The sequence below is a fragment of the Panthera onca genome, chromosome D2, assembly GCF_046562875.1.
Source record: "Panthera onca isolate mPanOnc1 chromosome D2, mPanOnc1 haplotype 2, whole genome shotgun sequence".
Taxonomy (NCBI): domain Eukaryota; kingdom Metazoa; phylum Chordata; class Mammalia; order Carnivora; family Felidae; genus Panthera; species Panthera onca.
Window position 1 is genome coordinate 35,709,787 of NC_138349.1, and position 26,041 is coordinate 35,735,827.

Below are 26,041 nucleotides of genomic sequence, written 5' to 3' on the forward strand. Positions count from 1 at the left end.
ATGCATACTGAAAAATTCACTATATTAAAAATCAAACACACTCATGTCCTTACTCATTATAAGATCACAAAGCATTATACAAATAAGGCTTTATATAAATGCTAACCATTATAAAATCTATTTACTTACTTATTATTTTTAGAGAGACAGAGAAGAGTGTGCGAGCAGGGGAGGGGCAGAGGGAGAGAGAATCTCGACATGGGGCTTGATCCCAGAACCCTAGGACCATGACCCGAGCCCAAATCAAGAGACAGACGCTCAACCGACTGAACCACCCAGGCGCCCCAGATCCCTCCTAAAATCTTAACTGAAATTAAGAAGCTACATTTAAGCCAGTGTTAGGTAACAGACTTCTCTGAAAATAAAAGCGCTACCGACCCAACTATCCGAAAAAGATTTTCAAAACAAATTTTTTTCACACTTTCCTAGAAAGGTCAGATAAAGGAAAAGAGGCCACAGCAATTCTTGGTACTTGCCCTTTATCTTTAGCATGCACATCAGCTCCGTGCTGCAGCAGATACTCCACCACAGACACCCTATTGTAGCCAGCTGCAAAATGGAGTGGTGTAGACTGACGCCCTTCAATGTCTCTGCAGTTGACACTCTGAACGGTGCACAATTTCTGTAGGATGGAACACAGTACACACATGATGCTGGCTACCCTGACTTCTTGTTTTCATTTAGTAGAAACTTCAAATGTCTGATTTATTTTCTTGTCTCATTAAATCAGTATTCTCAGAAACTACTTATTTTCTTTTTTTAAATTTACTTACTTATTTTGAGAGAGAGCTGGGGAGGGGCAGTTAGAAAGGCAGAGAGAGAATCCCAAGCTCTGCACTGTCAGCGCAGAGCCCCACACAGGGCTCAATCTCACGACCCTGGGATCATAGCCTGAGACATTAAGAGTTGGACACCCAACTGACTGAGCCACCCACACGCCCCATTATTTTACCTTGTCATTTAAAGGGACTTATATTCTTATTTTACCTTGTCATTTATAGGGAATCCATCCCTCTGGTCCTCTCATCTATGCCTAAAGATGAGGCTAAAGCTAGTGGGTAAATTTTATCATTATCACTACTACTATTTACACAAAGGTAATCTAAAGTACCAATTATCAGCAATCGTTCATGGCAAATATACGTAGAGGTAGACCGGGTCACAGAAGTATTGGCATCACCTGGGTTTTGTTACAAATGCAGAATCTCAGACCCTCATCTATGGAGCCAGAGCCTGCATTTTAACAAAATCCCGAGACGATCTGTAAGCAGGCTAAAGTCTGAAGTGCTACAAGTTCTAGAAGTACTGCTCTAGACAGGGGTTCTCAAATTTTCGTGCGTACTGGATCCTATCTCCAGATTTTCTAATTCAGTGTGTCTGGGGTGAGGCCTGAGAACCTGCATTTCTAACAAGTTCCCAGGTGATGCTTGTAGTCAAGGAACTACACTTATAATCCTCGGGAAAATTTAGAAAAGAGTCAAATAATTTTTTTGTGTTCTTTGCTTTAGATGAGGAAGCCTAAATGAGAAAAGCTGTAAGAATAACATTTTTATTCATGCTTGTATGAAAAGTACAGATGTTTGGGGGAAAAAAGAAACATAATAAATTGTGGTGCTTAAAAAAAGTCCAAAGAATATCAATATTAGTAAAAACTCTTACTTTTTACTATCCTACCTTAAAAGGAGGGATAACTTAAGCCTAATAAACCAAAGTAGGTAGCTATCCATGGGTTTAACTTCAGGGGGTTTAATCAGAGGACTGATAAAGCTTTTTTACACTTTCAAACAAGAGGCTGACAGATCTACAGATTCAGTGTTGCATTTGAGACAGTATTTCACGGCTTTGAAAAATGAATATTTTTAATACATGTGCCATGTGCTGCTAGTTTGGGTAGTTATCACCAGCCACTTTACTCCCTACCTCTCGGTTTAGTTTTGTATACTCTGAGACAAGTTTTCTAACACCTAGGAAGAAATATCTAGCCTGATGTATTTAAACAAACACAACTGAACACATAATTGAGTGTTCATTGGGTAATATGCAGATGTCACTGTCCCAGTGATTCACACCAAGTCCCCTGTCTACGGACAGATAAGGACTAGGAAGGCTGTGGAAATAAATTACCATCAGGTGATCTTAAAAGCAGAGATTAAATGAAGATGGCCTAATGCTTATTCCCAGAGAATGAGAAAGGAAGGGCTCTCCTCAATCCAATGGCATTATTTTGTTTTCTAAGTCCAATTCCTGCCCCCATCTCTTCTCTTTATCTCTTTCTTGCTCTGGACTCCTTTTATCTTTACAAAAACAAAGTCTAGTCTCCACTATTATATATACCGGATATAGCTTTATGCTCTTGAATATATGTAAGTGAATGAATGCTTAACAATTTTTTTAATGTTTATTTTTGAGAGAGAGAGAGAGAGAGAGAATGCGCGAGTGAGCACGAGTGGGCGAGGGGCAGAGAGAGGGATACACAGCATCCAAAGCAGGCTCCGGGCTCCAAGCTGTCAGCACAGAGCCCAACGTGGGGCTTGAACTCACAAACTGTGAGATCATGACCTGAGCTGAAGTTGGACACTTAACTGACTGAATTACCCAGGTGCCCCAAGTGTTTAAAATTAACCCAGCACCCTCACCCCCACTCAAATCAGCTGGTAGCCCTTTAACTAGTTGACTTTAATTTTTTTTAAAGTTTATTTATTTATTCTGAGAGAATGAGTGAGCAAGAGCATGTGCACAGGGGAGGGGCAGAGAGAGAGAGGGAGACAGAGAATCCCAAACAGGCTCCATGCTGTCAGAGCAGAGCCTGACTCAGGGCTTGATCCCACAAACCTGTGAGATCATGACCTGAGCCAAAATCAAGAGTCAATGCTTAACTGACTGAGCCACGCAGGAGCCCTGCCTTTAATTTTTTTTAAGTGTTTATTTATTTTGAGACAGAGAGAGCACGAGAGCGCTAGTGCAAGCAGAAGGGCAGAGAGGGGGAGAGAGAGAGAATCCCAAGTAGGCTCTGTGCCACCAGTGCAGAGCCTGGAGTGGGGCAGGGCTTATACTCACGAACTGTGAAATCGTGACCTGAGCTGAAACCAAGAGCTGGATGCTTAACTGACTAATCACCCAGGCACCTTGCTTTTACTTTTTTAATCACTTTTCCAGGAAAAAAAAGAACCAGCTCACTACTTTTAACTCAAGTGACTTGTTTTTCTATAAGTCAGCAGTATTCAGTAATAGAAACCAAATCCTCCTTTCAGTATCTTATTTAACCTCCTACTTAAATGAATAAGAATGTAAATATAAAACATATCAAACAATAAGACTGCATTATAGTGGTGTTTTTTTCTTTGAAAAATGAAATTATTTAAAAAATAAAATCTGAAGTTACTTGGAGATGATTATACTACTATCTACCCACATAAAGCAGCAGGAAAAGATTACGTGCACATTTAAATCAACTTTCAGAGGTCTCTTTTATATTTAAAAGGACAGTGAATAAGTTTCCTTAGAGCTCAAGTTCAGATGCCACCAACATATTTCATTCTCAGGAAATCTTTGTGTGGTGAGTCTGTTCAGGATTGAGGACACAAAAGAAACACAGTGAAATTGTTTTATTTGGCTACTTCTGTCACACATCAACAAATTTCGTTTATAAAACTTATTACCTATCACTGTTCCCTCAAATAGGACCAGCACTGTTTTTGAAAAAGTCTGAGGGCAACAGTGAAAAAATAACACCCACTGCGTTACTGAAGAATTATTAGAATTATTTAATTCATAAAACATGTTAATTTTAACCTATATTAGGTGAATTGAAAAATAGTCTTGCTCTTTCAGAATGTTAGGCTGTTATTTACTGGGATATGCAATTTCTGTAGGTAACAGAAATATCTGGTACAGGCATTCAACTACTACATATGACTCTATGGTAAAAAGTAAAGCAAAATGTGAAGAAGGGTAATTCAACAGAGGATAACCACAGGAGATGGGCCGCGTACGAACTGAAGTTGGCTAGATGAACTGAAGATTATTAGGAGACAGCGGACCGAAAAGTGACAACACAGTGGTAGAAAAGGGCAAAGAAATGAAACCAGAAGAAATACGTAGACACAGTGACACACTGTTTAGTTCTTTTCCCCATTCCTGTTTTATGTGTCATATGTAAACAATGGACAATAATTTGGTATCTTATTCTTTTAAAGGGACAAATGAATAGGTGTTTTAGACAAAATGTATTTCCGTAAACATGCAGTTTACTTAACTAAGTTTGTGATTGTGAGGTATTTACTGAGATGCATGTGAAACTAAAGTTTCTTTCATTGCACAATGATCCTTACTTGGAGAGAAGAACTAGATTATCATTATTTACCTTTTTTTTTTTTTTAAAGGGTTTTGTCTTTTTTAATTTGAGAGAGACTGTGAATGGGGGAGGAGCAGAGAGAGATGGAGAGTGGGAATCTATGTGCTGTCAGCTCAATTTCATGAACTGTGAGATCATGACCTGAGCTGGAATCAAGAGCTGGACGCTTAACCGACTAAGCCACCCAGCTGTCCCTCATTATTTACCTTTTAAAACAAGGCACATATACATAACTAGGCTCTTCATTACAACAGTACAGATACATTAAACACCGTGAAAATAAAACCCAAAAGTTAACAAAAACACAAGATCATATCTTACTTTTACAGTTTCTACATCGCCAGCCTTTGCAGCTTCCAGCAATTGTCTGTCTGCCTCTGAATTGCCTAATGGGATGCCCTCTAAAAACAGAGAAGGAAAGAGTGATTAGCTCTTATTTAGAAGGCAGGACCAAGCTTTAAGGGAGGCATCTTATCTCAAAGTAAAGTTCTTTTTGCAGTTTGGTAGATTACATAATAAATCTCCAAGGTAGTAGGGGAAAACCATTAAGACACTGTTAAGAACTTTTTTGAGACAAAAAAAGAATTTTGGGAAACATTAAACATATAAACAGGCAAAATGTATGTAAATGCGAATAACAACTATAAACTGTGATTTAAACAATATAACGGAATGTAAAATAGATGAAAGATGGCATATTCTACAACCAAGGCCACTGGATGGTGGAAAAGCTTTACATTAGGAGAGCAATGGCCAGAGATCTAACCATGGTTCTGCCCTTAACTAGCTATCTGAACTGGGGTGAAGGGCCTCAGATTTTTTCAGTTCTAAAAAGAGAAAAGATGGACTAGAAGATAACTAAAGTCATCTTCAGGTCTGAAATTTTGTTTTATAGCTCACTTAAAATCTCATAGAAAAGAAAGAAAACATGTACTTTGTATCTTAGAACAAAAATTCCAATGGACTGAAGACTGAAGGATAAAAAATTAAACCTTAAAAATACTCAAAGACAATCTAAGTGAATATTTTTATACCTGGAGTAAAAAAGCATCTTAGAGTAGTACACCAAGGCAGGACCCAAATCAATTAGGAAAAATATGTCAGGCAATAACATAACATTAAAATTATGAAGGCAAATAAAAAAAAAAAAGGAAAAAATACTGCAACCTGTATCTTAGAAATGCAAATTAAAATACTGCGATACTAGATTTTTCTTTTTTATCCATTAGTGGGCAAGGTGGAAATGGGGGAGGCTACCCTGACAATATTTCTATATTTTGCATTAAAAAAAAGCATCTATTACTTCTGAAATTCACACACATTCACCCAACGAAAAGATTAAGAATCATACTAGCGCTGACAAACAGGTCTTGTCATACACTGTCAGTAGGAGTATAAAATGGTACTTAAAAACCTTTCTAGAAGATGATTCAACAATTACATGTTATCCTTTGACCTGGAAATTCTACTTTGACAATTTAAGAAACTCGCTGGAAAGGTAAGAAATCGCTTAGCACAAAACTAGCAAGACTGTAAATGTCCATCACTATGCAAGTGAATAGGACCAGTGTTATAACCCCAAACCTGACACCAGAACAAACATATCGTATACGGGGAACTAAAGAGAGTCTTCAAAGAGTCTTGTAGTTAGTTCAGCTTTGGCAGTTTCCAGGAGGTTTTACCAACCTGCCTTCATCTATTCAGTGTTTTTCTCAAAAGCTGGTTTCTAAGACCACAGGCATAAGGATCATCAAAAGTAACTGTTAAAGATATAAGAGGCTTGATCTGTTAGATTTCTTCTCATTTGAGCCCTGAGATGTCAAAGTCACTTTCAAATTTATTGGACCAGATTTCTAGGCTGAAATGTATAACCTAGGCAAAATGTAGATATTTGATCTAAATATTTAAAAATGTAATGAATATGCAGGGATTCAATAAATGTTTTATTAAGTCAAATAGTTGGTTACCTGGTACAAATTCTACATGCCTCATATATAAAGGAGATAATAAAACAGCGAAGAGGTAGGGCCAGTCTTTAGAGTATTATTTATCATTATGGATCAACTAAGAGACACCTACCTTTTTATGTTTTCCTTTCTTTAAAGAAATAGTAACTATTATAGCTCACTCTTAAACATTTTCTAGATAAAAACTTAAGAGAAACTGGGCAGAAAACACTACTGGAAAATCATAACTAAGACTTCATGACATCTGGAGCACTGAGTAGAAAAAGTTATGAAATAACAGCCAAATAGTCTACATTTTCTTTTTACTACCAACTCCCATGTAATATGTGAAAAAATTTAAAGGATAATTTTATTTTTATTTTTATTATTATTTTTTAACATGTATTTATTTTTGAAACAGAGGGAGACAGAGCATGAACGGGGGACGGTCAGAGAGAAAGGGAGACACAGAATCCAACGCAGGCTCCACGCTCTGAGCTGTCAAGCACAGAGCCTGACACAGGGCTCGAACTCACAGACCGTGAGATCATGACCTGAGCCGAAGTCGGACGCTCAACCGACTGAGCCACCCAGGCGCCCCTAAAGGATAATTTTAAAAAGTTGATTTCATGAAAGCATTTAATACCTTGAAGAAGTTGCTGCACGTTTTCATTTCCCATCTGTAAGGCAGTAAAGCCCTGAAGGGATATGATGTTAGGATCACACCCATAGCTCAGGAGTAGGCGGCAGGTTTGCAGATGACCACAATGTGCGGCTCTGTGCAGAGAAGTCTGACCAAGATTATCCAGAGCATTAACCTTAACAATGCAGAAAAAGCCAAAATTAGCCTGCAACACAAAACTTAAAACCATCCAATTATGAATTTAACACTTGCTACTGATTTAAAAATCCCAATTATTCTCTTATGAAGCCTCTTATCTGGTGCCAAAACAAGTGTTTTTGCTCAAATCTAGAGCATAAATTCACTAATTCATGAAGGCCGATACCAGAAAAGACCTTTTTTTGGGTTAAAAGCAGGAAATGTTGAATAACAGTTGTGTTTGACATTCAAGTATTAGTAAATTTACTGCATTTTGAGGCAGACACTGCCTAAAAAAGTTTAATCCGTGTGTTTTTAAAGATCTCTGAAGTCCAGAAACGCGGAGACTAACCCTCAAGATACACGACAGTAACAAAGCCAGAGACTAAGTTAGCATTGAAAACATTTATTCCTATCGGCTTAATCTTCTACCTTTTTTAATCATCCAAATATTATCTGTATAGATACACAAACACACTACATACATTTACACAACAGAATACTTCTAAGCAATAAAAAGGAACAAGCTATTGGTACATGGATCAATCTCCAAAATATACTGAAGAGAAAGCCTTACACTGAGTATGTATTGTATGATTCCATAGACATGAAGGCCTAGAACAGGCAAATCTAATCTATATAGGAAATCATCAAAATGGCTGTTGCCTTATGGGTGGAGATTGCCTTGGATGGGGCCCTGCTTCTGCCATGAAATAACATTTTATATCTTGGTAAGTTTTGGTTACACAGGTGTATGCGTTAGTCAAAACTCAGCAAACGTACATTTAAGATTTGTGCATTTCAGTGCACGTAAGTTTTAGATCCCACCAAAAACCTGTACACAAATACTGACCTCTAGATAATGCCTATATGGAAATATTTAGGGAGAAGTGTATAGCAATTTGCAAATTATTCTGAAATATGTAATATGTATATATACACGTATGGACAGAGGGAGAAACTGATGGGTATGTAATAAAACAACATAGTAAAATGTTAATTCCCCCATCTCATCTCTACCTGCACCCCTCCCTACCAGGGAAGTAATTCTTTAAACATAAGTGAGAAATTAAGTTCCTCAGTAATCAATCCTGTGGCCACTAGTGTGATTTGAGACACATCCAATTCATATTCATAGAATTGGAGAATATTTGAACAGGAATATATTAAGACTTTCTCAATGAATCTCAAACTAGATTATAGAGAGCTAGTCTCCATGCTTTTGGAAACTGAAAACTGATTTAAAATGCTCAGGACAATCAATCTATTTATTCCCAAAACAAAACTCACTGAAATGTGAAATACATCCCACTTGACAACTTTATTTGGGTACCACTTTGTGTGAAGATCAGGGTGACAAACTTGTCCTGGTTTGCCTGGGACTTCTCTGGTTTTAGCACCAAAAGTCCTGTTTCTGGAAATCCCACAGTTCCTGAACAAACCTGGATAGTTTGTCACCCTCATCAAGATTGCTTCATTGAGTTTCACAACTCAAATTTAGTATGTATCCAGATATTCTTCTAGTAATGCACCACATGTATGAAAAAAGCAATCTATGAAAAGTTATAGAACAGACGAGATATGCCAAGCAGTCAAGCAGAAATAAACTTTATTTTATTCAGTAATTTACAATAGGAAAGACTGAGATTATACATTATCAAGAATTCCCCCAAATCAAAGAGAAATTAGAACAGTGAAAGGAAACACAAACAAGAAATTGTAGAAAGAATTCTGAGTGATTCCTTGAGTGGGATCCCACAGAAGGACAGATCAGAAAACTATTCTGGCAAAGCACATTTAGGGAAGAGCCTTGGGGCCACCCAAGAGCTAAAGGGTCTCTACTCCTTTCTTTTCCTTTCATTCAGAGCAACTCCATTCTTTGTTACATAATGAGTTTCTACTCAAGATTCTGTTTGGAAAAGGCAAGGTTCTGTGGCTAAAAACTGTGAGAGCTGTTGAATTAGATGACTGTCATCTTCCAATCTGGGATGCCATGTGTATCTTTTACTGAGTGGTATTTTTTAAAGTTCCTGGGTAACAAGTGATGATCTCTAGCCTGATGAAAACATAAGTATTCTAAGAATGAAATGCTTTGTATACAAATGTCAACTAAAGAATACTAACTTCCCAATATGGGGAGCTATGAATGGGGAGTCGAATTTTTTAAATAATTTACTTCCTTCTGTTCCAAGTCCTTTGGCTTAGTCACAGAAATAACAGACAGTAAGAAAGACTGTGGCTGAGGATAACAAGAGTATCATGGTAACCAAGGAACAGAAGACATGAGTGAGAGGAGACTGGAGATGATGGGTCAGAATCAGTGTGTCTCCAGCTGAGGATATTCTCAAGAGTATTGTTAAAAAAAGACCTCAAAGGTAAACTTGACCAGTGGGGTGTGGGTAACAGGAATGGAGAAGGAAGCATGTATTTGAGGCATGTACTTTTGAATAAATCCTTAGGTTTCCTAGCAAAAAATCAGATAAAGAAAAGTACCTGCTAGTCTATTTTTAAGTATAGATTAAGACGAAAGAAATAGCACTCGTGAGAGAGAATACAGTTTAGGAAGCCAGGTATTTCATCTGCTAAACAGGAAATAATTCACTGGATTACCAAAGATTACCAAAAAGGAAGTATACCTTTGCTTCATGTTTCACTACTACTTCGACAACATCATTATGAGCTTTCTCAGATGCCACGTGTAGAGGAGTCAAGAATCTTAAAAAGAAAAAGTCAGCCAGACAGTGAATATATTATCCAAAAAATAAAAGGTCAATAATTTTTAATTACTAAATGTATACTTACTCTTTAGTCTTTTCATTGATGTTTGCTCCTTTTCTTAGCAAGAGTTCACATATTTGCTTTCTTTTGGGGTACGGAGATGCGGCAGCACAATGCTAGATAATTTAAATTGCAGCATTAATCAAGGACTATACATGACTGATTTTTATTTAAGAACATTTGTGTTTCCAATCAAGAACAACCAAGAAGTTATTTAATTTCTTTGTTTTATTTTTGACCTAACTTTGCTACTCAAAGACTTTCTATTGGATAAAATGTACAACAGTTACCAAATTCTGGCAGGGCCTGAAAATCCTATTTACCAGAGGGTATCTGTTGCTAAATATTCTGGTTGAGTTTTACAGTTGTCCTACATCTTTGAAAAAGTCAATAGTGATGTGATGAAAATTCAAATTACTGTGACCAATGCTCCTTTTAAAACTATTCCCACATAACATGGTATTTATGTTATTTTTAAAGGTTAATTAATGAAACACCCCAAAGGTTGGAGTTTCTTTACATGAAGAAATAAAAGACACTCATCAGCTCTGGAGGCTGCTTGGTAACAGCACGGATCAAATAGCTGCCAAGATTAGTATTTACTTCTTTCTCAACTAGTTGCTTCAACAGAATAAGGAGCTTGGATTAGTCAAAATCAATGGGAGAAGATGAAATGCTCTACAATGAAGGCTGTAGCATCTATATCTATGATACGTCAAAGAGGAAAGGAGTCAGGAAGTGGGGATTTGCCAGTTATAAACCTAGTATGTATCTCATGGTCATGTCCCAAAATCTTTGCATCTCTAATATCCAGGATAATACTCCTATACAATAGGTGTTCAACAAATGTCTGAACATGTGAATGACGAGATCAATGTAAAGATACTAAGTTCAACCGAAGCCTGAGAATTCATGGAATAAAAGTTCTGGATAACTGTTAAGCTAAGTTGTTCTATATATCTAAATTCAAAGTACATATGAAATTTGTTCTCTTACTTTAACCTATTAATTATAAAGCTTATCTGATCTTCATGACTGCTTCAGATTCATTCTGTGTTGTTGCTGTCACCAAAATCATTCCTTTGCCCTCAATAAAAACCATTTCTAACTGGTAAACACAGCTCCTTTGGTATGTCAGGAGTTACCATCCCAGGACATCTATCTATCAGGGCAGCACACAAAATAGAAATAGTTTATTTCCAATTCTTGATCACATTCATCTCAAAACTGCACTCCTACTCCTCAGCCCCATCCTGGGGCAGCACCTGTAATTTCTGGAAGCCTGGAAAATACTGCCCCTCCCTGCACCACAACTATCCACCAATACTTAACTCCTAGTAGGTTTTAACGTTAGTAACAGAAATAAGTTGTTTAATAGCAGACTACTTACAGGGAAAATAATATATAGTATTAGCTTTTCAGACCAGAAAATTTTCCTGTCAGTCTTTTTAGATTTCTCTGTACCATCTTGATAATTTGCACTAGCATTTCTTATTAGTCTGCAGCTTTACCATTTTTTTTTGCTTAGATATTTTTTACAACTAGAGTGGCAAAAAGGCCTAAAATGTGTTATAGATAGGTTCCTACATGACCTTCACATAGTTTACATCATGGCATAAGGAAGGAAATTAACCAATAACCAAGAAAATGAATTATCTACAAGATACTAGGTAAGTAGGACTATGAGTTAAATTTGCCCCTAACCATATTTGTTTACTTAGGGTCCTCTTCCCTCACTCAAAGCACATTCTGCAATTCATACAGCAGCACTGACTTTGTTCCTTTTAAACCGTTAGTTCTAAGACAGTCTGATTACACCATTCTCTTTCTATCTGCCATCACTTTATCCCTACTAGATCCCATTCTTTTCTGCTTTTCCACAGACTGTCCAATTCTCATCTACTTTGTTACAGCTCCACAGAAGTGTTACTACCTCTATCTGAGAAGCAGCCTCTACTCACATAGACACATTATTCACACAGTATAGAGGGGATATATACAGACCTTAGACTGATTCTGAAAAAAATTATAATACTGGAAGGAAAAGCAAGTGGTTTTTATATGGATGGCAGAATTATTTTTTTTTTCATTACTCTGAGTGGGTTCAAAATTCTCGATCACAAGCATTTACAATTTATGTAACAAAAAAGGAAATGATATGTACTATTATGATAGTAAAAAGGCTACCTATAATATATGTCAGTATATGAACAGTTTTTTTTTTCTGGAAGGATACTTAAATGAATAATACTATTGCCTTTTAGAGGGGTGAGGTTGTCTATTTTTCTGCACTGTTTGAAATTTTTTCTTTATACATGTTCAGGTACTAATTTAAAAAAAACAAATCTTTAAAACAATTCTATTAGTAAAAGTAGGACATTATGTTATTCTGTGTCATCAAAAGAAGTATGACGTTATGATTAGTTTAGCATGTTTTTGGTTATTGCATCTTAAAAACTTTAATCTGAAACATTACCAATGCTGTTTCATGTGTTTGAGGATGCTTGAAATTCACCATTTCCAGAGAGAGATGTTTTTTGATTCGTGTAACATCAGCTTCCCGTGCAGCCTGCAGCAACGAGTGGCCTTTAAATTCATCTAGATGAAGAAAAAGCATGTAAATTATTGAGGTTCTGAAGATATTCTCCAAATATAACCCCCCAAAAGGGAGACAGTGCTATACCAGCTTTTCTCAGTTATGACCCAATTCATCCCCAAATGTATACACAGATTTAGCCCATGGCTGACTCAGGGTCTATTTTGGTCTGTAGGGACCCAGAGTACTGCAATGTATTCCCAGACCCGAGAGTTCTAAGAATTTTCCAAAGCAGAGAATTTTTCTCAGTAAACAAATAAAACAAAAAGTGATCATGGTCCCTACACTAGCATGGCAGCAGCAGGTAATTTTGCTCACACATCAGAGACCTGGTGACCAGAAAATCAAGTATTTTTAAGAGCCACCTACTGATGAATAAATGAAAGAGTATTTTCTCAACATTCCTTTCATGCATCAGATTTGTGACACCACCCATTAGCCTTTATTGTTCCAGAAGAATACAAATGTTAACACCAGTTTCCTACTTCTATGTAGTAATACTGTATCTGAACCAGGTGGCTGTTTCTCACTACATCTGTATCAGTTATAGACCGAAAACCATAGAACTGCCTACATAACCAAAGCATATTAGATGGTAAAATCTGGGGACTATGTTTACAAGACAGCAATCCTACAAATAACACTGTAACTTCATGGCAAATTAATCAGAAACTCACACCAAAGATAGGAACAAAACCTAAATTCTTTCTTTTCAAACCCATACCAACTATCTAGACTAATACATATAAAAAGCATTGAACTTGACTTGAAAAAACAAATACAAATATATTTTCTTTTCACGGCATCTTAAGACTAGAAGTTCTCGAGTAGAAACCTCCAAGTGACTAAATATGCTAGCACGAAAAACAATAGATACCCATGGCTAAGGGTATCATAGCTATTATTTAAAAATTTCTAAAAACAGTGAGAAAGAACAAATTTTTAGTTTATTGGTATCTTAATATTCGAGGTTGAACATTCATCATTTTATACTCACATGCTAATCTTTCTTTTAACTGTGGTGTGGGAGCCAAGTCTATAGCACTTTTATTATGACAATTCAGCAGTGTTGGATCTGCACCATAACTTAGGAGAAGAGAACACACTTCAACCCTGTTCTTTGAAGCTGCCTCATGAAGAGGAGTGAATTGCCACAAGTCCATTGCATTTACACAGGCACCATGCTGAGGGATGGGAAGGAGGGTAGAGCATATATTTAGTGTTCAATTTGTAAGAGAGTTTAGAATTATTAGTACTGTGTAATTTAACATCATGCATGCTTAAACAAGTTATGTTCTCAAAGTTCACTTTTCAAACTAATTATGTCAGAAATACATTTCTCCCCCCACGGAAAACCAGCAGCTTGTTGCTAGGCCTATGCACAAGGGCCTTATTTAACTCTTTTATTGTTAAAAACACAGTTAAGAACGAAGCTTTAACTTGCATCTTTTCCAATTTCTAATTTTTTTTTTTTGTGGTATAATTTACATATGGTAAAACACAGTACTTCAGTGAATAATCTGACAAGTTTTGACAAATATATACAGCCATGATAACATCACCCAATCAAGATATAGGATACTTTCATTACCCCAGAATGTTCCCTCACGCTCCTTTTATAGATAATTCCTGGCCCCATTCTGTTAGCACCATATGTTAGATTTACCTGTTCTTGAACTTCATAAAAATAGAATAACATAGTATGTACTTTTGTGTCTAGCTTCTTTCACATACAGTGTTTCTGAGATTCATTCATGTTGTATCAACAGTTCATTTTTATTGCTGAATAGCATTCCATTGTACAGATACACCATAATTTACTTATCCATTACTCTGTTGATGGGCATTTGGACTATTTCTAGTTTTTGACTATTATGAATAAACTGTTATGAACATTCATGTACGAGTCCCTTTATGGACACATGCTATGTCCCTACGAATGGAATTGCTGGATGATACGGTAAGTATAGGTTTACTTTTATTAGAAACTGCCAAATAGTCTTCTAAAGTGGCTGTATTACTTTTGCATTGCCATCAGCAATGTTTGAGTTCTAGTGCTCCCCCATCCTTGTCAGTCTTTTTAATTTCAGCCATTTCAAGTAATGGGGTTGGACAGAGCACAGAAGTCATTCCAGTTCAATCTCATCTCTCACAATCCCTTCCACAGTATTCCTGCACAAGACAAATGAATTCCTTACCCTTTTTGGTATTCTCAATAATGGGAAACTAATTCTCAACTAACATGATTTTTCATAATTACCAGGTAAATATAAGTTATCTTCTATCTTGAGTTAAACATGTATTTTAAACTTTGATGTACTGATATTTGGAGCAAATGAGATCAATATTCTTTGCAGTATTTGAAAGCAACTCTTATGTTTTTCTTTTTGAGTCTAAATACCTTCAGCTCCTTCACTCATCTTTCTTATCAGATGGTTTCTAGACTTCCTTTCACCCTAGCTGCCCTCAGCTAAATATACTTCAGTTTAAGAACTTCATTAAAAGGAACTCCTGGGGGCACCTGGCTGGCTCAGTTGGAAGCCAATGTGACTCTTCATCTTGGGGTTGTGAGTTCGAGGCCCATGTGGAATGGAGCGATTACTTAAATAGCATACATACATAGATACGTACATACAAATACTTCATTAAAAAAAAAATACTGAGAGCTGGGGTGCCTAGGTGGCTCAGTTGGTTAAGCCTCTGGCTCTTGACTTCAGCTTAGGTCATGATCTCACAGTTCGGGAGTTTGAGCCCTGTGTTGGGTTCTGTGTTGACAGCTGGGAGCCTGAAGCCAGCTTTGGATTCTGTGTCTCCCTCTCTCTCTGTCCCTCCCCTCCCTGCACCCCTCCCTTGCTTGTGCTCTGTCTCTCTCTCAAAAATAAACAAACATTAAAAAAATTTTTTGGAAAAAATAAAATAAAACCATATGGTACCTCATAAACCTCAAAGCGGTCAAATGCTGACCTATAAATCATCTATGTAAGGATTATACATATTCCTTCTATACCCACCAAGCACTGAAAACACATAGTGAACAGATATACAATGTATTTCAAATTGGTTTTATAATTCTAAGAAAAACAGAAGAGAACTAACCTTGACCAGAAGTTCAGTTACTTCATAATGACCATAAGAACAGGCATTGTGTAAGGGCACCAGATCACTGCAGTATGGGGTGAGGGTGAAAAGAAGTCTGTGTTATTACAGATCCCCTAGGCGTAATTGTAATTAACTTAAATATACACTTAGATTTAAATAGCAAATGGCTTTTGTGACCTTCAAACAGAAATGTACAGAATTTAACATCCATTTAGGTACTAAATTCTAATAATCCTAACTCCCAAGTCACTTCCAAATCCATCTTTTCTTTCCTGCACGGCTAACACCACGGCCTTTATTATTTCTTCTTATACTACTGAAACAGCCTCCACTTCAATTTACCCTCCAAACTGTAGCCAGATTTTTCTAAAAGGTAAATCTGACGTAGTTACTCCTTGTTTTAATGCCCTTCACTGGTTCTTCCTTGCTTTTGAAAGCTGGTTCCAACTGCTTACCCTGGCATGCAATGGTCTGGCCTTCTGGAAGCTTACCCTTCAATGATGGTACACTCAAGCACTTGCAGTTCCCTTGATGCCTCTGCACATACTATCCCTTGGTGTAGAACAGACTTCCCTCCCTCCTGGCTTCTACAATCTTTTCCAGACTCAGAGCTCAAAAACTGGCTCTTCTTTGAGACTTTTTTTTTTCAGATTCTGTAGGGTATATTACTTAATAAACTAAAACCCAATTCCTTCATGATGGCAATGGAAAAAGAACTTTCTGTATAGGAAGGTACGGTGGAACCTTAAAATCCTGACTTGTACCTTTAAGCTGCTCTTCCTTGGGGATCACTTATTCATTAATTACCACAGACACTATCGTGATGGCTTCTGGTGAGGAAGAGCCACTCACAGTTTAGCCTTTAATTTTACCTGTCCTCTCTTTAAAGGCTCGTGGCTTTCCTCACCATTTTTCATTGTAGGATTTCTTTCCTGAGCACCGATTTCATTCCCAACTATCTACTGGGTCTCTCTACTTGAGCCCTCATCATCATCTCATAAAACCGAGAGTTCTAAAAGTGAACTCAGGGGTGCCTGGGTGGCTCAGTCGGTTAAGTGCCCAGACTCTTGATTTTGGCTCAGGTCATGATCTCATGGTTCTTGAGTTCGAGCCCCGCATTGGCCTCTGCCCTGACTACATGGAGCCTGCTTGGGATTCTCTACCTGTCTCTCTGCACCCCCCTCCATCGCCCGTTCGTGCATGCTCACTGTCTCTCTCTCAAAAATAAATAAACATAAAAAAAAAAAAAAAAAAAAAAAAAGGGAACTCAACGTTTTCTTCCAAGATTTCCCTCCTGGATTTTAGCATGTGTATCACTGGGTCTCAGTCATTCAGCTTCAGAATTTGAAATGTAGTTATCTTTGTATTCCTTTCTCATTCATCATATTCAGTCAACAAATCTTGGCCATACTTACCTTGTAATGTATCTCCTGCACCTATGTCTTCATTTCCATTCCTCTGCAACATTATTATAGATTCTCATCGTGCTTGAACCCCTACAATGATTACTCTAACTGCTCTTTTCCTTCTGGCTCTTTGTCTCCAAACTACTCTACACATTCCTGCCAGAGTGTGTCCCCTAAAACCCCCCTTACTTAAGATCCTTCAATGGCTCACAGCTCACAGCTTGAATTCTTTAGGCTAGAATACCAAGTCTTCTAAAACTTGCTTCTTACCTACTTCTCCAACCCTAAACTTCATGTCTCCCTCCTGCATAAATCATCTGCTTCAGCCATACTGGTTTAGTCTTTGTTTCTTAAAGATGTTGTAATATATGCTTCAGCATCTCCTCTCACACAGATTCTCTTGCACAAAGATGTTTCCTAAGCTCTCTGCTCTCTTGAACTGAGTCCAGGTCAAGTATCACCTCCTCCTGAAGGATTTTCCAGCCACTACAGCCATCACTGAGAGTTCCCTCCTGGGAACTCCTAAAGTACTATCTCTATTATACCTCACACTCGGTAGAGATCTTATATTGTTAGCTATCTTTCCATTCTCCCTAAATGCAGTGTAAGCCTTATGAGTGGGAGCTTTAAGATTTTATAATTCTCAGATTCCTGAGAGCAATCTGCATATTGTAAAAACTCAATAATGTTTATGCCGTTTAGCAAACAGTAAGATTTTTATAAGATTACAGAGATTATTGCAAGGACAGAAACATCTGAGAAATCCTCATCTGTTTCAAATGCTTACTTACCCTTTGTCTTTAGCATGGACATCGGCTCCGTGTTGCAGTAACAGCTGTACAATTTTTACTCTGTTGTATCCTGCTGCCAAATGCAATGGAGTTGACTGAAATATTAATCAAATTAATGAAATTAAAATAATAGCTAAAAAAATGTGTGAAAAGGTAAAAATCCAAATACCAAAAAACTTGATAAAGGTATTAATTTGGTTTTATAGAATCCAACATATGTACTGAAGGCATAAAAGTTTGTAAGCTCGTTATTAAATAAGAAGCAAACAACTATATATTTATTTTCAATAAAGTATTACTAAATTTAAGAATCCAAACTATTACTTAAAAGAAATATTAGCATTTGCATCAAACGTTTTCTTTTTTTTTAAGTTTATTTCTTTCGAAAGAGAGAGAAAGAGCGCAGGGTGGGGGGTGCAGATAGAGAGGGAGAGAGAATCCCAAGCAAGCTCTGCACTGTCAGAACAGAGCCTGATGCAGGGTTTGATCTCACAAACCATGAGATCATGAGCTGGGCCACAATCAAGAGTTGAAAGCTTAACTGACTGAGCTCTCCAGGTGCCCCTTCATCAAATGTTTTAATTTTTAGTGACACAAATGCATTTTCATGTTACCAGGAGGATGAACACAAGTTTAGTTGCAAAAGGAAGTACCTTTCTGCCATCACTTGCATGGCAGTTGACATTTAATGGTGTAAGAAGAGCCATCATTTTTTCTTCATTGCCACTCCTAGCACACAAAAAAATGTATTAGTAATTTGTATTCTTTATCAGAGCCTATATGGAGGCATATATGTGACTATTAAAAAAATCATTCTCTTTTAATGTTTGCTTGTTGTTAAAAAAAAATTAATGATGAAGTTATTCATGGTATGTATTTATTACACCAGTACATACCTGGCACTTTCCAAAAGTTCATCTTTCTTATATTCACCTGTGAATTAGGGGAAAAAAGGAGATTAAAGAAAACTGAGTCACAAAAGTAGTAACAGTTTTATGCATAAAGATCCTCATGAACTATATTTAAAGTAGATAAACGAAATTTCCAACAAATGGAAAATGGTTAATTAAGAAAATATTGTACAGTTTAAGAATAATTATAAAGAACATGGAATAATTTTTATAAAAGTAAAAAAAAAAAAAATCCAATATTACATAATGAAGCTATACGAAAACAATATTCACCAAAAAATGAAAGCCAAGAAGAAAATAAACCAAACTTTCAAAAGTTTGTTCTACGTGGTAGGTTATTGGTGAGCTTTTCCTTTTCTTTTGTAAAGGAAAGAATTTTCCAAATTTCCTAAAACCAATTATGTTATTTGTTCAACAGACAAAATGCACCCACAACTTCACTCAAAGGTAAAACAAAACAAAATTCAATATACCAACATTATAGAGATAACAAAAGATAATCTACGGCATTATCAACTGAACATATTGTTAACATTTTTATGGATCCAGAAGATTTTTCAACACTAAAATTATATTTATTATAATGCTACTTAAATATATGCAAATAAAAATTGGATCAAATATAAACTCTTTATGCCTATAGCTTTCATATTTACAAACGAATACAAACAAAATTTTAAAATGAATATAACTTAAATTAACCTAATGGATAGTGTTTACTGATTTGCTGAAATAAAATCCAAACTGCTGCCCACAGTGCAAATTATATATTGATCACTAGTGCAAGGCTTCTTTCAGCCCCAAGGTGTTTAAAAAGAAAAAAGCAGGGAATAGCATGGAAGAGGGAAGGGGGAAATAAACACTGGATTTATAGTTACAGCAGTTCACTTTTCTAGAACCCCTTTGAGGGACTAGTCTAAATTTTCTCAGTAGTACCAGAAGAAATATCACAAATTCCAAGCACAAGAGCTCATAGCACAAGCTCTCAGGCTCTTGACTATTGGACTGGACATGATTCTAATGGTGATCACACAGTGAAGAAGAATCCAGAAAATAATATGGCAGAGAGCTGCTTAAAAGGAAACAGTCTGATGAAAGAGAAACATTTGAAGTGGATACTACCACTTGAAAAGGCTTGACAGTCTAAGTAAACCTAGAGACTAAGGCTTACACATCCTAAGAGGTTCCAAAGACATGAATATGTTATGCGAGAACAATAATTGACACTCTTCATGGTAATGAAATTGGTATGGCCAGAATCCTCTGTCTAGAAAAGGGAATGGTTAGAGCTCTTAGAGCTTTTTGAAAGGGTTTCATAAAAAAAGAGAGAAAAAGAAAAAGATTAAAATACATTAAAAAAAAATAGTATATTAGGGGTGCCTAGGTGCCTAGTTGGTTAAGTGTCCGACTTTGGCTCTGGTCATGATCTCATGGTTTGTGGGTTTGAGCCTCATGTCAGGCTCAGAGCCTGGAGCCTGCTTGGATTCTATGTCTCTCTCTGCCCCTCCCCGACTCGTGCTCCACCTGTCTCTCTGTCTTTCTCTCTCTAAATAAACATTAAAAAAAAAAAGCTTAAAAAAATAGTATATTAAAAGGGTAAACATGTTATCTTGAAAAATCAGGACATTTATTTTTTTAACTTCTTATAAACTGACAGCCTATACAGAACCTTGTAAAACCATATATATCACAAAAAAATTTTAGCAGAACAACTGCAATGCCTGGAAAAGTAGCATTTTTAGGCAGCTTTAGCTTGGAAACAGAGATTCTCTGATTTCAAAATGAGATGTTTCCTTATTCACTGGCTAATAAAAATTTCTGAGATTTCACTTATTTTAAGCTATTCTTTTTTTTTTTTTTTTTTTTTTTGAAGCTTTTAATTACCTGATACTCCTCACAACAAGTGTACTCCTTAATCCTCATCACCTATTTAACCTGTCCCCCCACCAACCTCCCCTCTGGTAACCATCAGCTTGTTCTCTATAGTTAAGCGTCTGTTTCTTGGTTTCTTGCTCTTTTTGTCCCCTTTGCCACCCCCCCCTTTTGTTTAAGTTCCTCATATGAGTCAAATCATATGATATTTGTTTTTCTCTGACTTATTCTGCTTAGCATTATACTCTCTAGCTCCATCTATGTTGTCAATGGCAAGATTTCATTCTGTTTTATGGCTCAGTAATATTGCATTGTGTGTGTTTATGTATCTATGTATGTATGTTATACATGTGTGTGTGTGCGCACACCACATTTTCTTTATCCGTTTACCTATTGATGGACATTTGGCCTGCTTCTGTATCTTGCCTATTGTAAATAATCCTGCTATAAACATCGAGGTGCACCTATCCCTTTGAATTAGTGTTTTTGTATTCTTTGGGTAAATACCCAGTAGTGTGATTACTGCATTGTAGGGTAGTTCTATTTTTAACTTTTTGAGTTAAATCTCCATACTGTTTTCCACAGTGGCAACACCAGTTTGCATTCCCACAAACGGTGCACGAGGGTTCCTTCTTCTCTACATCCTCACCAATACCTGCTGCTTCTTGTGTTGTTGATTTTAGCCATTCTGTAAGGTGTGAGGTGGTACCTCATTGTAGTTTTGATTTGCATTTCCCTGACAATCAGTAATGCTGAGCATCATTTCATGTGTCTATTGGTCATCAGGTATGTCTTCTTTGAAGAAATGTCTGTTCGTGTCTTCTGCTCATGTTTTAATTGGATTATTTGTTTTTTTGGGTGTTGAATTTTGTGAGTTCTTCATATATTTTGGATACTAACCCTTTATCAGATATGTCATTTGCAAATATCTGCTCCTGTTCCCTAGGGTGCCTTTTAGTTTTATTGATTGTTTCCTTCTCTGTGCAGAAGCTTTTTATTTTGATGTTGTTCCAATTGTTTATTTTTGCTTGGAAAAATCAGGGACATTTAAAAATCCTGAATACGTGATAGTAACACACAACTATCTAACACCCCTGACCCAAAATAAGGCAGAAATCACATATTTAAAGACCAATTTAAAAAGAAAAAAGAAAAGCTTTACTTTTCTGACACAAAAATCAAATATCAACTGTCCAGATGTAGAAAAGAGTTAACAACTGAACTGACAGCATTTTGAAAATCTAGTTGACATCATTAACCGCAGGAAGCAGACTGTCTACCTAGCGAGCTCAATTCTTTATATTCTTCCTGGAATACCCAAAGAGAGGACATCGGCTTACCAGTCAGCACTGCTTTGGCAGACGGGTCTGCTAAATCCAACGCTGTCCTTCCATCTGTATTTCGGATGGTTGGCTCAGCTCCGTGCTGTAAGAGCACTGCAACACAGAAACACTACCTTTCAAAATGGTAACCATGACAATATTCTTTTAGTAAATCATTTTCTCAAAAACTCTGGTCCAGAAGTCTTAGAGTTATTTAAAGACCTTTCATATCCTGACAGTATGGTAAATGTTATATTTTAAAGATAAGAATGTAGAAAATATTGCATTATTTAATGTATAAGACACCTTAAATAAATGTCCCCTAAGATTAATGTCAGGTTTCCTTTGCTCTGTGACTGAAGACAGATCAGAGTATATAAAGAAATAAAAGACTAGTTTACTTAAAAGCTTGTTTTCTCATTCCAAAGGAACACTGCCTATGTTACAAAGAATGTCCTACCGTAACAAAAATAGAAGTTCCAAAGCTATGAAAGCCCGGGAACAGGGATCTGTGGAATTAAAAAAGGAGGAAAAAAAAAAAATCACACAGGTAAATTCTTTGAAAAAGAAAAGAAAAATACTCTGTAGGGTTAACAAACCCCAAATCAAAACTGCTATGTTACATCCTAGAGCACATGAAAAGAACAGATTTGAGCTATATTCTCTACTGTTACTTGTTATATAAAGATATTCTAGGGGTGCCTGGGTGGCTCAGTTGGTTCAGCTGATGCTTGATTTCGTGAGATCCAGCCCTGCATTGGGCTCTGTGCTGTCTCTGGAAATAAATACATACATAAACATGGAAGAAAATTTTTTAAAAAATATTCTAGCATACTCTTTAAGTAAGTGCTGGTGAAAGACAGGCAAATACATGCAGAGCAGGAAGCCTACCTCCTGTTCTTTGACAGGGTTATCATATTCATTCCACTCTACCACTACCTGTAATAGTGCTGTCCGATAGAAATAAAACGGGAGCACGTATGTAATTTAAAATTTACTAGTAGCCACATTAAAAACAGGATAAGGGGGCGCCTGGGTGGCGCAGTTGGTTAAGCGTCTGACTTCAGCCAGGTCACGATCTCGCGGTCCGTGAGTTCGAGCCCCGCGTCGGGCTCGGGGCTGATGGCTCGGAGCCTGGAGCCTGTTTCCGATTCTGTGTCTCCCTCTCTCTCTGCCCCTCCCCCGTTCATGCTCTGTCTCTCTCTGTCCCAAAAATAAATAAAAAATGTTAAAAAAAAAAAAAAAAAAAAAAAACAGGATAAGTTATTTTCAATATTTTATTTAATCCAATATACCCAAAATACCATCATCTCAACATTTATATTTATATTGTGATCAATATAAAATTGAGATTTTTGCATTCCTTTCTTTCATGGTTTTTGAAATATGGTATGTTAAAAGTATATCTCCATTCAGACTAGCTGCATCACACGTGCTCAGTTACCATACTGGACAGTGCAGATCTATAACCGTATTTGGAAAATGCTGCATTATTAAAGCTGATGATTTATATGTCTATGACTCAGGAACTAGAAAAGGGCTGTGAGCAGAGGGCAGCAGCAATTTCAGATAACACACAGGAAAGGAGAACAGGGCAGAGGCTACTAGGTAAAGTGTTTTGTATCTTGATTATAAATGACCTAACTTGAGCTAGGCTGGGACTGGTATAAATAGTTATAAATAGCGATATGGGTTTTGGGGTGAGGAGAGAGTGACTTTTTTTTTTTTTTTTAAATGTTTATTTATTTTTGAGATAGCGCAAGCGGGGGAGGGGCAGAGACAGCAGGAGACAGAATCCAAAGTAAGCTGCAGGCTCGGAGCTGTCTGCACACAGAGCCAGCCCAATGTGGGGCTGGAACTCACAAACAGTGAGATCATGACCTAAGCTGGAGTCGGATGCTTAACCAACTGAGATACCCAGGTGCCCCAAGAGAGCAACTTTTAAATCCAGCATAGAGTACCTGGACTTTTCCTAGTGCACCGAACTGGTTTTCTAGCTGTCTCAAGGATTTCAGCTGTCCTTGTTTTGAATCAAGAAATAGAGCTAAGGTAAGCAGAGTCTGAAACCCTTGACTGTTAGGCTCAGAAAAGTCAATACCAGGGTTAATGAAAACTCTCAAATAATCTTTTCAATTATAATTTTCTGCCAGTGACCAACCAACCTATCAGGCCAATCCTGTATCATTTGTTAACTGATCATTTGTCCTTCAAATGCTTCTTTACTTATCCTGCCATTTCTATTCTACAACCCTCCTTGATGCCCTCATTTCTCATCGGGATTATTTTACAGCTTCCAAGCTAGTCTGTCTGATGCCATCCATTCAACCCAGCACTGTACCAGATTGTTCTTTCAAAAATATACTACTCTTACCAGACTGTCTCCTCCAAAGTCTTCAATGATTTCACACTACCTACATAACAGTATCAAGCTCCTTAATCTGCAATTCAAAGCTTTTTACAAAGAAGTCTACCTACCTTTTCAATCTTTCTCCCACAACTTCCTGGAAAGACTCCAGGAAGGAGAAACTTGACTCCAACCCAGTCATGGTACTCAGTATCCTCTAACACTCTCTGTTCACTTCTATCATGACTTTACTTGCTTCTTCATGTGTCTTATCTAAATTTCTACAGAATGGGAATTTTGTGCTCTCTTCTTTAAAGAACTTAAGCTCAATAACATACAAAAACAGACACTCAGTAAATAATGGTTAGATTAAATCACAAAGTATTCTCTAGTATTTAAATAAAGTCTGGCAGAATTTGATCACATTAACAAATGAATTTAACTTAGATTCAGAATAGTTACTTCAAGAATATTCTGGAAAGTAAACAGACTTACCAATGCAAACATCAATCTTTCCTTTAATTGCAGCTTCATGGAGGGGAGTATAATTCCAATTATCACGAGCATTTGGGTCCGCACCATGTCGCAAAAGGAGACCGACTACTTCAGCATGACCGAAAGAACATGCATTATGAAGAGGAATAAGCCCTCCATCATCACGTGCTTGGACATTTGCACCATTCTGAAGCAAATATTCAACCACATCTTTACGCCCAAAACCTAAAAGAAAACAAATTATCCACATTTAAGTTTGCCAAAGAAAATACATCAATTAGTATCAATAAATACTAGCCACGCTAAAATGTCTTTGGATGAAGAATAACAAAAGATACAACAATTAAAAAAATAATTGATGAAAAGAGGGTCTGAAATATATCACTTACTAATAAGAAAGCAGAGGGACTCTCCAATGCTTTAGGTAGTATAGCTGACTCTTGAACAACATTGGTTTAAATTGCATGGGTCCACTTATAAGCAGATTTTTTTACAGTACTATAAATGTATTTTATTTTCTCTTTGTTATTACTCTAAGAATACAGTATATAATACATATGACATATGAAATATTATTACTTGACTGTTTATGTTATCAGTAAGGTTGCTGTGGGCAACAGTAGGTTATTAGTAGTTAAGTTTTTGGGGAGTTAAAAGTTATATGTGGATTTCTGACTGCACAGAGATCAACACCCCAACCCCCACATTGCTCAAGGGTCAAGTGTACTAACTAACTTCAGAGAAAGGTTATGAAGTAAGTGACTGAAAGCCCAGAGTTCAAATGTTTCCCACTCTCTAATGGCATTTCTAATTGCAAATATGGAGTTCTGCATATTTAGCGTGCATACATTTTCAGATATTCAAAGTATATAACTCTTGCTAGAATCTCTTTCCCACATCTATCTCAAAAAAAATGGTTCCACTAAATTAGGGACTATGAGATAGCAACACAAAAAATATCTGCTTACAGTTAGTCTATGCAATGAAAATAGAAGCGATCTTGGGCAACAGTGTGACATCAGGTGTCTTCAAAGGAGCCCCTACGTTGTCACGTGCACAACACAAGCAACCTCTTTCTAGGTAGGAGACCTCCTTCAGAAAACCATGTTCCACAGTTCTGCTGTAACTGGCCCCATATCAAACAAAAGAAAAAAGTCTGACAACTCATTTATACTGGTTTACAGAATCAGTACTAATGAATTTCAATCTCTTAACCATTCTCACATAACAACGCTAAAAACCTTTTTTACAGCTAAAACAAAATGAAATGGGAAGAATTTCAGGCATATGTTAAAGCAGATGGGGAG

The 26,041-nt window shown here is 36.8% G+C and overlaps 1 protein-coding gene and 1 long non-coding RNA gene across 3 annotated transcripts in view; one reads left to right on the top strand and one right to left on the bottom strand.

The window, feature by feature from the left end:
* The window catches only part of TNKS2 (tankyrase 2), a 67,910-nt gene that overhangs the window by 26,736 nt on the left and 15,133 nt on the right, over positions 1-26,041 (bottom strand). For both annotated transcript variants that reach the window (XM_078434586.2, XM_078434585.2), the window contains exons 2-14: positions 24,735-24,959; positions 21,914-22,009; positions 18,687-18,723; positions 18,444-18,519; positions 17,791-17,885; positions 15,591-15,657; positions 13,492-13,678; positions 12,375-12,496; positions 9,923-10,014; positions 9,757-9,835; positions 6,947-7,118; positions 4,676-4,755; positions 477-622 (exon numbers count right to left, since the gene is read on the bottom strand). In XM_078434586.2, the coding sequence (XP_078290712.1) occupies positions 477-622; positions 4,676-4,755; positions 6,947-7,118; positions 9,757-9,835; positions 9,923-10,014; positions 12,375-12,496; positions 13,492-13,678; positions 15,591-15,657; positions 17,791-17,885; positions 18,444-18,519; positions 18,687-18,723; positions 21,914-22,009; positions 24,735-24,959 (1,474 nt within the window). The remainder of the gene's footprint in view (positions 1-476; positions 623-4,675; positions 4,756-6,946; positions 7,119-9,756; positions 9,836-9,922; positions 10,015-12,374; positions 12,497-13,491; positions 13,679-15,590; positions 15,658-17,790; positions 17,886-18,443; positions 18,520-18,686; positions 18,724-21,913; positions 22,010-24,734; positions 24,960-26,041) is intronic.
* On the top strand, positions 9,801-10,839 carry LOC144613178 (uncharacterized). Its single transcript, XR_013550526.2, has 2 exons — positions 9,801-9,888; positions 10,379-10,839. It is a non-coding gene; the product is annotated as an uncharacterized LOC144613178 (long non-coding RNA).